This window comes from Hemicordylus capensis, chromosome 1 (genome assembly GCF_027244095.1).
Source record: "Hemicordylus capensis ecotype Gifberg chromosome 1, rHemCap1.1.pri, whole genome shotgun sequence".
In the NCBI taxonomy this organism is placed as follows: Eukaryota; Metazoa; Chordata; class Lepidosauria; order Squamata; family Cordylidae; genus Hemicordylus; species Hemicordylus capensis.
The window spans coordinates 84356299-84370860 of NC_069657.1; the positions used below are offsets into that span (position 1 = coordinate 84356299).

At 44.9% G+C, this 14562-nt stretch overlaps 1 protein-coding gene across 7 annotated transcripts in view; it reads left to right on the forward strand.

The window, feature by feature from the left end:
* Window positions 1–14562, forward strand: part of AMBRA1 (autophagy and beclin 1 regulator 1) — a 271553-nt gene that overhangs the window by 9487 nt on the left and 247504 nt on the right. For 4 of the 7 annotated variants that reach the window (XM_053275336.1, XM_053275370.1, XM_053275388.1 and 1 more), the window contains exons 1-5: window positions 5021–5161; window positions 8831–9078; window positions 9378–9436; window positions 11714–11897; window positions 12433–12605. In XM_053275336.1, the coding sequence (XP_053131311.1) occupies window positions 8944–9078; window positions 9378–9436; window positions 11714–11897; window positions 12433–12605 (551 nt within the window). In that variant the 5' untranslated portion in view covers window positions 5021–5161; window positions 8831–8943. Of the gene's footprint in view, window positions 1–5020; window positions 5284–8830; window positions 9079–9377; window positions 9437–11713; window positions 11898–12432; window positions 12606–14562 lie in introns of those variants that run through there. The other 3 variants (XM_053275343.1, XM_053275350.1, XM_053275360.1) reach the window with 2 other exon arrangements.

A 14562-nucleotide genomic window follows, 5' to 3' on the forward strand; every position in this document is an offset into this window, starting at 1 on the left:
GTTGGCGAACAATTAAAATCAATGGGAAATATTTATTTAAAATATTTTTACCCCACCCTTCCAGTGCACTACTGCTTGGGGTGGCTCACAACAATAAGATACAGATACAATAAAAGTAATAAAGTTCACTATTTTTTTTTAAAGGTCAGATTAAAAACCACAATCATTATTAGGTTCAAATTAAAACTGAAAATTATAAAAAGCTAAAGAACCTACCAAATAGAACAAAATATTAATGGAGCATTAAAAAGCCTCCTTAAAAAGGTGCATTTTAAGATCCAATGAGGGTCCAATGAGGGCTTTCTAAGGAGGGGCTTAATGAATGCCTCCTTCAGGCAAGGAGGGACCACCTCCTGCTCTAAAGAGGCATTCACCACCCCCGCCACCCACAGACACAGTCCCTCCCTACAAGCATGAAGGGCAAAGGTCAAGGACACACATGGTAGGCCTTAACCTTCCAAGCAGCCTGTCCACCACCTCAGGCAACACAGTCTGAAAACCATCCAATATAACAAGACCAGACGGTGCATTGGCAACATCCTGTTCTGGTGCTGCAAAAATCTTGGCATCCAAGTCAGAATGGATATGAGCAATTTTATCTGCAAAATGTAAAGCAAATTGGTCACAGTGGGCTGCCGAGTATTCTGTTTGATGGTCTTTGGGGTGCTCACCTAGAAGGCCCCCGAACCACTTGAAAAAGCTCTGCTGGACGACACTGAGTTGATACGATGGTGGCAGAAAAGGAGGATTTGTTCACTGCCATAACTGCCATAGAGTAGGCCCTAATATGGGCTCTAGCCTGTGTTCGGTCACGACGCTCCAACGACGCTCAAGCCGAATACCAGCCTGCTTTATTATCCACAACTCACCTGTATACCAGGGAGTTGCCTGGGCTTGGCGGGTCAGGAGAGGGCGCCTAGATGCAGCCGTGTCATTCGCCCGAGCCATCCCCTCATACCAAAAGGAGACCAGGGCATCAACAGGATCGTCCACTCTCTCAGCAGGAAACTTGCCCAGAGCTGTCAGAAATCCATCAGGATCCATAAGCCTCTTGGGGTGTACCATCCTAACTGGTTCCCCACCCCTTCAGAGGTGTTGTGGGTCCTCCCTCAGTTCAGTCTTCACCAGATAGTGATCCATCCATGATAATGGTGTTGAGGCCTCCTGGACTATCTACAGAGCACCACTGACCCCAAAACCAAATCAAGTGTATGGCCTGTGGGACCAAATATCAATTGAGACAATCCTATGGTCATCATGGAGGACATGAAGTCCCGAGCTGCACCAGACAAGGCGGCATCAGCATGGATGTTAATCCCCCCAAACTAACAGCCATAGGGTCCTCAACGCCACATCTGAGACCACCTCAAGCAGCTCAGGCAGGAAGACTGTCAGATAGCGGGGTGGGCAGTGTACCAACAGAATCTCAACTTTGTCTCGCGATCCAATCATTACATGCAGGCACTCGAACTGATCAAAAAGGCGGACAGTGCATCTGGTGAGTGGGGTGGTCTCCCGATGAACCAGGGCAACCCCACCTCCCTGCCCACTTCACCTTGGCTGATGCTGCACCTGGAAACCCAGTGGGCACAACTGAGAAAGATTTACATCACCCCCCTCATCCAATCAGGTCTCTGTAATGCATGCCAGGTCTGCATGCTCATCCAGAATAATCTCCTGGATGGCTGTGGATTTTCCATTCATGGACGTGGCATTTAGTAGCACCAGCTTAAGGCAAGGTGGGCTGCTGGGATTGTTACTGGGGTCTCCTTGGATGGGAGAAGGACAGGAGGACGTGATGCCTTTGATATAGCCAGTGCGCCTTCCTCTTATCTGGTACGTCCTACTCCTACTGCCATTTCGCCCTCTGCCAAGGACTACCTCAATCAGAAGGGCCTCCTCCAAAGTAACATGCCCCCCTAAACACATTGTGAAGACCAATACCTTCACAAACTATAAAAACTCCCTATTTAAAATAGGGTATGCAGCTGTGATTTTTTTTTAATTAAAAACTTTAAATCGAGAGTTGGCAGGGTCAGCAAGAGGATTGAGCAGATTAAGTCTTATATATAATTTACTAAGAAAAACAAAAAAATAAAAATAACGTTTACATTATCATCTCTTGAACTTCTAAGTGGATTGAATCTCTGACCCTCCCAACATTGCAGGAAACACCCCCCCCCCCCACTAAAAAAAATCTTGCCAAACTGTGGATACTTGGGTCACGGTTGGTGAGACTGGTCGCAATTTCCCAGTCACAGATACTCAAAACTGCAATTGGGAAAACCGCAGTTGGCGAGGGATGACTGTACTACCAGAATTAGGACGTCCATAAAAGTGTAGGGGACAAACAGGAATCCGACTGAATGTCAGGACTGCCAATTATAGTCTTTTATATATGACCAATATTTTGAGGTAGCAAAATAGGTGTTAGATTTTTCTAATTGAGAAAGGAATACCTGCCCAAGTCCTGAAGCTCTTTGGAGGAAGATGAGTGAGAAAGATAATTTGCTTTTAGGCTTTGGGAAGAACCACAGTCCCCAGGCATCCCTGTGCTCTTTCACAGACTTCCCTGGGCATCTCTCTGCCCTCCCAGCATTCCCTGCACCTGCCCAGCCTCCTGTGCGCCAGTGCTGGGTCACGAATGAAAGAGCCTTCCCTGCTCTGCAGCCACTGTACTATCGGGGGTAATTGCCCTGGATTGGTTGCCTCTGCATGGTGGGGGAAGGAATGGCCCCACCGGCCTAACATGTACAGTATATTAAGACAAAATACAGTTCAAGTTCACTGGTTCCAATATATGTGTGCAGGTTTGTAAAAAAGATAACGATGAAGCTATAAAGTCTAGTTTAGAGATAATGTTAAGATCAGCAAACTAGTGTAAAAGAATTGGCAAAAAGTCTATGGAGTGATACGGAGGAGGGGAGTACAATTACAATGCATATAGCAGGAAAGAGAGTTGGGAGAGACTCTAAGTTTGGAGCATCTTCTTTATATATATTTCTCCAAGGTGTACCCGTCACTAATCCCATGTGTGGCAGCTCTCACGAGAGTTTGTGAGCAGCAGACTGGATAGTGATGGGGACAGAGGAGAAAATGGCAGTGCTGGCTGGGGAGGGAAAGTGCCAACCAGGCCGGGGAGAAGGGAAGGAAAGCGGACTGGGATGGGGAGAATGGACTGGGGCTGAAGGGCGGGGGGAAGAGAATGGACTGGGGCTGAAGGGAGGGGAGTAAATGAAGATGGGGAGGAGAGACAGCAAAAGCTAGGGGCTCAGATGCTCTGTGCCGGATCAGCTAGTAATAAATATAGTAATAAAACAAAATGACATTAAGTAGCCCCATGGTAGTGTGCCTCAACAAGAATTAAAATGATGTAAACAGGAGATTCAAGACAGTGCTGAAGATGCAATATATTGAATACAAGATTTTTACACACATACTGGGATTGGCCAAAAGCAAAATGGTTCTGGCCCTGGGTGGTAGAGGATTTACAAATAATATTGGGAAATCTAACAGACATAAAGCTACATTCCTGGCTTCTTAGTGATCTAAGAGGTAGTGCATGGAAAGCCAACAGGATGTTAGTGTTTTAATTGCTAGGGTATATGTACTGAAAATCTAATGCTGCTAGGGTATATGTATTGGAAATCTAATAATATGCCCAGCATAGAAAGACTTGGTGGGTTAAAATTATATGCAAAATAACCACAATAATTAATTGTAGGGATGGAAAACCAAATCCACTGAATGTCTTGAAAAATAAAAGGCAAACATTTTCAAGATTTTTGGAATGAGAGATATATGCAACTTAAAAGTACAAGTTTCATCCATTACATGGGATGTGAATATTGGCTATGGAAGAAAATTTGAGTTAATTTAAATCTTAAACAGGTAATGTTTGGAGATAATTTATATATATGTCAGACACCATCTCTCAATCTCTTGTATTATTTTGAATCTACTTATGGCATTAGTGGCTAATGTATACTGATATGTGATGCTGGTGGGAATATTGCAGAACTGAATCCTCTGGCTCTTGGATGTGTGTTTCCTTTTCATCCCCATCCCACCCCCCTTATTATTCCACCCCTGCTTATATGTTCTGAATAGTGCTGGGGGCAGGGAGTATTTGAATATATGTGCATTGCCTCCTCATGTGGGGTGGGGTGGAGAACAGAGGCCACATCACCTGCTGGCCTGCCCACTACTGCTTGTTGCTCTGCTGCACTATTCATCATTTTTTCATTTACTTTTCTCCTCCTCCCCTGGAGACAGCTGGCTTCCCCCAGGATCCTCACTCTCCTGCTCCTAGAAAAGGAAGTAGAGAAATTGAGTGCTGGGGACACCCTAGCTAGAGCACCCCAACACTAGATTCCTCCACATACTCTGCTGTGGTCAGGCCAGAGAAGATGGTGGCATCCATGGGGAGGAATTTGGTGTGCAGCTCATTGGCAGTAGTGCCGCCAACAGTAATTTGGAGGACAGCAAGGCCTTTATGCCGAAGTAGTAGTTGTGCCTAATAGTAGCTTACCTGAATTGGATAGCCTGTTCTGTGATCTACCAAAAATAAAATAAGAAACTTTATTCACAGCGTTCCATCTGTTGAAATCTGATGAACTACTTTTTGAACCAAAACTCAAAGATCCCAGCACCCTTTTGTGCCCTTCCCCCAAAAAACGTCTTGTGGCAGCAACAAAAGTTTAAAGCAGTTCCACTTCAATAGACCCCGGCTGCTCCCCAATTTGTCCACCAAGGAACCCCGCTTCAGAAAAGGAAAAATTGCACAGCCCCCCCCCCCCCTTTTTATTCTGATAGACTCTTTAATGTAGCGAAACTACAGATTCGCAATGAGCTCACTGGATGTCAAACCCCAGTTTGTTCCCTGAGCCAAACACGACCGCAGCCACGACCTCACATTTCTTTTTGCTCTCGGGGACGGGGAAACGCCGCGCTCTCACAGTCTCAAGCAGGATATAAATAGAATAAGAGCACGTGGCTTGAGTCTCGCAATCGCGAGACATCCGGGCTCTTCGAAGTTCCTTTTCCTCTTTCTTCTCCCCGCCCCCCGCTTCGCCCGTCGCGTCACGGCACCGAAACACAGGAACTGCGCTGCTTCTTTAGGGGGGAGGAGCGAGCAGCAGCCTGGCTGGGAAGAGTCCGGGTGAGTCTCCCTTTAATCTCCCCCAAGGCGCGTCACGGCAGCGCGGGAAGGAGACCCCGGGGGACTGCGTTGCCGGGGCGGGGGGCAGGGAGGAGCAAGCCGCGGCCCGGAAGACCGGAGAGGTGTGTGCGCTCTAGCGCGGGCTTCCGCCACCTGCCTCCCTCCCTCTCTCTCTCTCGGGGTGCTTTCCCTCTTTCCGAGCCGTAATCCCTGGTCGCCAGGCCACTGGCGAAGGGCAGGACTGAGTGCCCGCTCCCCCTGCTCTTGCCTCTGGGGGGTCAAAGCATATGAAAACGGGGAATCTGAGAAACGGGCGACCAGGCCTCCGACCCAGAAGACTACAAACAAGCCAGCCCCCGCCTCCTCCGGCCAGCTGGTGCTCACGGAAAAAGCCTCCCCCTTACACCTAGTGACTCTGGTCCCCTCCCCACCCGCAGCTCTCGGCTCCAGCTTTTTAATGGAGCACCCCGAAACACGACGAGCCCACGTGCATCTTGCTTGTCTTGGTTTGCCCTTGTGCGTGAAAGAAGGAGAAGGCACTGCAGTAGGGGGAGATCATCAGTGTGGGTGGGCTTTGAGTCCCCTTCCTATTTTGGTTAACCCCAGAGTCCCATGCCTTGCAGTCAACCCGTGCCATCAGCCTGGCCCAACCTCCCTCGTCTGCAGCTCCTATGGAGCTGCAAGGAGGAAGGGAGAGAGCCTCTGAGCCTGCGAAAAAACACCCTCTCTTCTTCTGGCATTAGTTGCTGATGCTGGGCAAAATTGAAAAGTGTGTGGAACTGCCTTTCTTCTAGTATGGTTCGTCCTCCCTGCCCACTACTACCACTGCTGTGAATATTTATATACTGCTTTTCAACAAAAGTTCTGTATCCACACAAGGCTCACAATAGAAAAAGAAACATAAATGGACATAACATAAATGGCAAATAGCAAACATAAGTGAACATAAAACAATAAACATAAATGGCAAATAGCAACAACCCCTGGAGGAATGCTGTGCTGGGCTTGGGTGGGTGCAGTTGCTCTTCCCCTACTAAATTTAGTCAATGTTTTAAACTCTTTATGCAGTTAGTAGGGGTATCTTATCTTATTTAATTTTAAAAGAATGATTAAAACAAAAAACCCAAACTTAAAGCAAGAGGAGAGCAGGTCTTGTGGTAGCAAGCATGACTTGTCCCCTTAGGTAAGCAGGGTCTGCCCTGGTTGCATATGAATGGGAGACTAGAAGTGTGAGCACTGGAAGAGATTCCCCTCAGGGGATGAAGCCACTCTGGGAAGAGCAGAAGGTTTCAAGTTCCCTCCCTGGCTTCTCCAAGATAGAGCTGAGAGAGATTTCTACCTGTAACCTTGGAGAAGCCGCTGCCAGTCTGAAAACAATACTGAGCTAGATAGACCAATGGTCTGACTCAGAATATGGCAGTTTCCTATGTTCCTAAATAAAATTTGATGCTTTCTTATGGAAATGGAATGCATGTGGCAGAGCAAAGGCAAATGAGACTGTTCTAGGTAATTAAATGCACTTTAAGCATCTGCAGCTGTATATAATCTGCATTGTTTTGAAATATTTCACTGAAAGCACTTTAAAAAAAGAAATCAAGCTATCAACAGTAGAAAACGTTGCTGCTGTCTTCTATCTGGTACACAGGATCCTGTTTGTTTAGTGTGTGTCAGTGTTTATGAAGTTGTGCCCTGCCCTGCAAACTAAATGAATACCTGCATATGTTGAGTCCACACTCGATTAAACAGGCATCACACACTAGAATTATCTTGGATATACTCAGAGCGGGAAATAGTTGATATTCTGGTTTCTCAAAATATATTTGATCTCTTGATGGGGTTGATGTCTAACATTTCCTCAGTAACTAGCAATATTGAGATGCTTTGTGGGATTTCAAAGGAGCTTTCATGTACCATCTGGATAGGCAATTCTAAAGTCAGCTGTGGTAGTTCAATTCAGTGCAGCGCAAGGGGTTAATGTATGGGTTGCCAAGAACTGTTTTGCATATTGTGTAGAAGTGGCAAGAGAATATGTGTGTGACTTAAGCTCCTCCCCCACCTTTTCTGGATTGTATATGAAGGAGGAGATGTTCCTATCTTCTCTTTGCATGTGGCATGGAAGTAGGGTAGGAAGTAGGGTAGGAACATGTGAAGTGGCCCTGTGTCCAAGAAATTGAATGGGCACATCAGTTTTGTATAGAACATATTGGTTAGTCTCCTTAGTAAAATATTTGGGAATCACTTAGCTTAGATTAAGTTTTAGGCATGATTCAATTTTACCAGTGTGATCAGACAACTTCTAAAAACAAAAACCTTTATGGTTAGAAATAAATTAAGGGTGTGTGCACGCATTTCCCCCTCAATTTAATACCATTACCTTCAGGGCCATACATAAACTTTTCAGAACAACAGTAACTGCTCACCTCAGTTATACTCAAAATAGATTATGAAAGTTAATCAAATGTACACAAATTAATTTATTTCATGTAAACTTGATTTATTATGTCTGAGTGCAAAACAATTCCTCCAGAAAGTTCCCTTAAGAATTCTGTTAACTTGCTTTAGCAAGACAAAATTCTCTTCTGGTGGTTGATTAAAAATATCCCTCTTAGTAAGCAGCTGTTGCCTTGGGTCAGCAATTTGGAAGTTGTTCTTTATAGAGTAAAGCTTGTAATGAAACTGGAAGTTATCATGCTTTATGCTTTGGTGGTTCATAATATTTGATGCAAGAACTTTTCTTGTATGCTTTTGTAATCCAGCTGATCAGCCTTCTTTCTAATTTTTTCATCTGTGCGGAATTAATTTGTTCTGGGCAGCAGTATAAAGGCAGTGTGTGCGCACATGCATTCAGGGTGGGGCCTGCCTGATTCAACCTGAGCGAGATCTAAAATTAACTGAGTGGACATCAAAACATGTGTGAGTGCGCGCACATGCACACGCCTTAGAGGGAACACTGCAGCTGATACTGTGCTGGACTTAAATTACGTTCAGATCCAGTCTCAGTTGTGGAATTGCTGTGTGGCCCTTGCCAGGTTGCTCATTTCTGTCTTGATGACAAAACTCAGTTGTTTGTAGACACGAAGTGGGGTATCAACGATACATTTTTCTTTGTGTGTACTTCTTATTGAGTAAGAAATTTTTGAGGGGAAACTGTCTTGATTTGCAAACATTCTAATTCTAGAGTTCATACAAATACTTTCCGAAATGAAAGTGGTGCAGACAAATCCATTAGTAACTGGTGGGTTATTAAAAAATATAGCCAGACAAGCTGTAGAATATTCATGTAATGTTATCTATGTAACAAATGTATAACACGTGTGAAATGAAGCAACAGAAGGATGTGCTGCTTGTTAAATTTCTAGGCATATACTTGTGCATTGTATGACCAACAAACAGAAGGAGATTTCTTGGAAGAAAATTATTTGAAGGCTGCCACCTTTGTGGTGGGTTAGAAATGAAAATGTTGCTCTCGGGGCCATCATTCTACAATCCAATAGATCTGTCTTGCACATGCTACAGAAACAATGTTGTGTGTTAATCAGAGTCTGGCCATAATAAAAGAACACTAGAGGTGGGAAACATTAGACAAATATCTCTCTTTATACCCATTTGCATCAACACTTGAATGCTTCTGGCTTGGATTCTTTTCTGAATGCTTCTTTTGTTATATAGACGTCCATGAGGGCAACCTTGACAACTTGTCGATGGCCTTTCTGTAACTTCTTGGCACTTGTGATCCCGTGTCTCTTGGTGACTCATTTCCTCACACTGAGATAGGAAAAGCCATGAAGGTTGTACCAGAGAAGAATGCTGTGCGGATTCTGTGGGGCCGAGAACGAGGCACACAAGCCTTGGGAGCACAACGTCTCCTACAGGAATTGGTAGAAGATAAAACCCGGTGGATGAAATGGGAGGGCAAGGTAAGGTTCTTGATAGCATATTTTGCATGTTGGCCTCTGAGCTTGAACATTCTGTTTCTGGGTAGTTATGGAATCCTAACATACTTGGATTTGAATTGCACACGTTGGATTTGAATTAAGTACTGTATCCAGTGTGTGACCAGTTCAAACTAAAAATGTATACTTTTCTGATGATATGATCCACAGATGCTCATGAAAGTATTATGGATTTATCTCAATTCTCCTTTATTGATCTTATGAGAGTGGGGAGTGGTGGTATACATAACAGATCATATCTTGTGCTTTTTGTTTTTTTCCAGAAAGTTGAGCTACCTGACAGCCCACGTTCCACCTTCCTCCTAGCATTCAGCCCAGACAGGTATAACGTACTTCTTTTCTGTTCCGTTCTAAGTAGTCTGTCAGAAAAGAATATGAAAGGAAGAGTTCCCCAGCAAGCTTAGAGCTGTCAGTGAGAACTGCCCAAGTACCTTCTAGCTTCACAGTACCAAATGCTCTTGATTTTTTGATGATATGAGACTTTTTGTTTATATGAAGTATAGCCTTAAATCAATAATGGCAGTTAGAAGATTAATGACAATGGCAGGAGATGTTTATATAAACAGTTGGTGAAATACCTGTGATGGCAGATGGAACTATATTTTACACGTTGTTTACAAGACTGTAGTGCATGTACTTGTGTGTCCTGTACATGTTTTGTCTCCAATGCAATTGTATCTTTTTTGGGCAAGGAGGATAAGTTTTGATTCATCACTCTTTCCACTATGTCACAGACTGAGTCTGCTTGCTTGTGTCTCATAGAACTTTGAAAGACCAAGCCATTGATAACTTAACCCATCTCTGTTTTGATACCCCTTTGGATTTTGTTTCTGTTGGTCATGCTAGAATGTGAGAGATGAAACCCAGAGACTGGCTTCTACATATCTGATTGCTGTATGTTGAGGCATAAAGGGCTGGGTCATTAGTGCTATTAGGACTGTTGCAAATATGATGTTTCAGAATCAGGACTGAGTTATCCTGAAGGGATGGGATAAAATGGATAGTAAGGGGAAGTTCTCCATATTGGACCTTCAGATTGTTTTTTAAACGTGCTGAGTGTTTTCATTTTCCTTTTGGCATGGGTCACTGTGAACTAAAGCTTGCTAGAGAAAACTAGTATTGTATTGGCTGATGTAAAAAAACTGGCTATCGTCACTGTTAGAGCTATGATGGCTAAGTGGTTTGAGCATTAGATTGAATCTGGTAGGATCCATGTGAAAGCTAGACTTTGAAGAAGCAAGACCCTTTTGAACTTTGGTTCTGGAGAAGACTTTGAAACATGAATAGCCAGGAAAAGAAACAAATGGATCATAGAACAAATCAATTCAGAATTTTCACTTGAGGCACAAATGACCAGGCTCAGACTATCATACTCGGGGCACATTATGCGAAGATCCAGTTCCCTTGAGAAGTCCATAATGCTGGGGAAAGTGGAAGGAAAGAGAAGAAGACGACGACCAGCAGCAAGATGGATAGACTCGATTACAACAGCAGTGAATGCACCATGGAGAGACTTTAAAGGCCAAGTTGAAGACAGATAATCCTGGAGATACTCTGACTATGTGGGTGCTAAGAGTCGACACCGACTTGACGGTACTTAAGCAAGCAAGCAAGCAAGCAGGGATTCTCAGTATGGGTTCATATAATTCTCCATTATATTTCTTTGTTTCTTTTTCTTAGTAAGTATGGCTTGCTAAACTAAAAAACAACAACAAAATCTATCTTTTTTACCACTATTTATTTATTTATTTACCGTATTTTTCGGACCATAAGACGCACTCCCCCCCCAAAGTGGGGGGGAAATGAGGGTGCGTCTTATGGTCCGAATGCCCCCGCCCGCCCGCCTGGATTAGGGGCCGAATCGGCCCAAGCTACTGCCGCCGCCGCCCGCCCGCCCTCCCAGCTGCCCGAGTCCTCACCACCTTCAGGGACCCGCAATTGGAGAAGGAGAGAGGAGCTCACAAACAGAGCTCCTCTCTCTGCAAAGCCTCGGTCCGAACTGGCGCTTTGGGCGCAAAGGATGCCTGGGAGTTCTGACGCTCTTCGGAACTCCCAGGCGTCCTTTGCGCCCAAAGCGCCAGTTCGGGCCGAGGCTTTGCAGAGAGAGGAGCTCTGTTTGCGAGCTCCTCTCTCCTTCTCCAATTGCGGGTCCCTGAAGGTGGTGAGGACTCGGGCAGCTGGGACGGTGGGCGGCGGCTGCGGCGGCAGTAGCTTGGGCCGATTCGGCCCCTAATCTGGGCGGGCGGGTGGGCGGCGGCGGCGGCAGTAGCTTGGGCTGATTCGGCCCCTAATCTGGGTGGGCGGCGGCGGCGGCGGCAGCAGTAGCTTGGGCTGATTCGGGCCCTAATCCGGGCGGGCGGTTTGCGGCAGCGGCGGCAGTATCTTGGGCCGATTCGGCCCCTAATCCGGGGGTGCGTCTTATGGTCAGGTGCGTCTTATGGTCCAAAAAATACGGTAACTTGTATACCGACCAAACTTTCGTCTCTGCGCAGTTAACAATGACATAAAAACAATTAAAACAAATATAAAAGGTTAAAACAGTTTTAACAATTCAAAAACAGCATAAAATTAAAAATTGTGCTCACGCTCTTTCTCCCAGGACCCTCATGGCTTCAACTCATGTGAATCACAATATTTACATCACAGAGGTGAAAACGGGCAAATGTGTTCACTCTCTAGTTGGACATCGGCGCACACCTTGGTGTGTAACCTTTCATCCTACCATCCCAGGGCTTATTGCTTCAGGGTGCCTTGATGGAGAGGTTAGAATCTGGGATTTGCATGTAAGTTCCTTCCAATATATGTTTGTTTTTCCTATATGCATAGCTGATTCATGTATTACCACAGTGGTGTAGGAACTGCTTCTTCTCATGACTCTCTGGTAGTAAGAATAAAGAAAGCATGGGGTGGAGCTGGTGACATGGTTCCTTCCCATCCATATTTCACCTCATTTTTTGTACCTGTTTGGATTCATTCTCTCTAATCTTGAGGCATCACATGTTGTCTAGTGGAGAGAGAGCCCTTCCTGGTGGGTTATTCCAGAATGTGTGGTTGTGTCATGGACAGACTCTACAGGCAATCTATAGTAACTTGCCTGTAGTTAGTGGTACAACAGATCCTAGAGTTTGGCGTGTGGGCAGGAGATGATATAAAACGAGAGCGTATGTGACAATAGATGTATGTGACATAGTTATTGGCTAATTTATCTGTGGTACATGCAGGACTTTGTTTAGGATCATGAGATAAACTTATTATGGGGTTCTATTTGTTGGGAATTTGTGTTTCAAAACCACTGGTGACTAGATTGGCTTTCTCTAGGGTGGAAGTGAGAGCTGGTTTACAGATAGCAACAATGCCATTGCATCTTTGGCTTTCCATCCAACGGCCCAGCTCCTACTAATTGCAACAGCCAATGAAATCCACTTCTGGGACTGGAGTCGCCGGGAGCCGTTTGCAGTTGTGAAGACAGCCAGTGAAATGGAGCGGGTCCGGTGAGTAATTGGTCCTTCCCTGTGAATTGTGTCTCATTGGAGAGGAGTAGGAGAGAGGATTGGTTTTACAAGAAATCCGCAGGGTAATCATTTGGGATATAGTTACATAGGCAGTTATGTGCCTTTACTAAGAAGTAAAGTAAAAGGAGGAAGTAACTGACAAACTGGTAGTCCTTTGGAGACCCTTATCACAGCATCCTAATGGCCACTAGTAACCAGATTGAGGGAATGGCTTGAAGGCATGTGATGCAATTCAGCTGCTCAAGTTAAGTGGATCTGTCCTTGAAACTCCTCAATGGGAGATTGCTTAAGAACCATAAGAAATCGGCTCTGACCTTTCCAGAGGAAGAGTGGGATAAAATTGGATTTAGTTACACTAGTTCTTGTACTGTTGCTAAATCCTCCATAAAATACTGTCAGTAGCTGGCATTGCAACACTGCGACTAGTCATCAGCATTAGTTGATCTGGGTCAAAGATCTATGCCATTTTTTGAGTCCGATTTCACCTAGCTGTTCAGGCTGTTTCCCTACTTTTCATACAACAGTGTTAGTAATTCATTAGTAGCAATACATGGGAGATGCTGAACTTTTATTATTTTATTTTATTTTTTAACATATTTTTATACTGCCCCAAACTTGCGTCTTTTTAAACGTGGAATCATGGCAGAATGGGAATTGGGGTTCTTAGTAGTGGAATATGTAGTAGAACATAAACATTAGTCAAGAAAATATCAACATATTTTAAAATAACTTGCTTTAGATATGATAAGGAAGGTACTTCTCTTACTGGCTATTACTCATTTAGGCTATCTTAGTAGTTGGCGGTAGCCTGTGTCCAACTCTGTCTCCTGGCAAGCTGACAGTGCCAGATATTATCCTGAGACCTGGTCAATAAAGCCAAAAGAAAATTACTGAATGTAGCTTCATGCCGCCTTGGCACTATTCTGAGAATGAGTGCTTCTCAGGGAACTAGCTTTTGACTTCAAAGAGATGCATATGTGGTATAGTAGGTCAGGTGAACCTGTATGGTTATTGTGCTGGGGGTTGCTACTGTGGATTATCAAACAAAATACAGGAAGTAATGGCCAATTCTACTGAAGCTTAGTTAGTGCTAACATTAAGCATTACCAAAAAGGCCTATGTGAAGCGTTGGCCAACGCTGAATACTCAGCACAGCCCTCCTGGCACTGGGTGGAGGTGACTTCTCCCACTGGCCACCTCTGTGCACTGCTGTGTTTTTTGCAGTGTCAGTGGAGATGTCTGTTGAGAAAAATGGAATCTTATTTAGCCCCAGTGGTATCTGGGAAGGTGCATACAGAGAGCTGGGAAGTGTAATTCTTAGCATTTTCTGCTTGGATCTCCATAGGGAAAGCACTTGGAAAGGCTGCAGTTCCCAGCACGCCATGTGTACCTTCCAAGAGGGCACTGGGCTCAACAGGGCTCCTTTTCTCTTAACAGAGCCCCAATGGTACTGTGAAAACCAGGCACTGCACAGACGTGACTGGTGAGAACAGTCAGCTCTATGCAGTGCGGGGAGGGCTGAGAGTTCAGTTTTGGTCCAAGGTGTAGTATCTTGGTAACTTCATAGAGAACATAGTATCATTCTCAGGCCTGTTTCAAGAGGAAGAAAAACTCATTTGAGGTGACTTAAAGGAAAAGATGATGCTAATTGGCACACCTATTTTGAAGACCCAATATTGTGGAACACCATTTAGAAATAAAAGTTGTATATGTCTTGGCCTTAGGTATGTTTGGCGCTGCGGGGAGGTGAGTGGGATCTTGGAAAAAGAGGAGAGCAGCTCCTTACCTGCTTTCTGCCACTACGTGCAGCTTCCGGCTGCGATGGCGCTGCCCCCAAGAACTTGCATGCGGAGCTGGCGTGCACATGCGTGGGCATCATTAGCATGGTCAGCATGGTGTTGCTGACCACGCAAATGGTGCTTGCGCATGTGCGGAC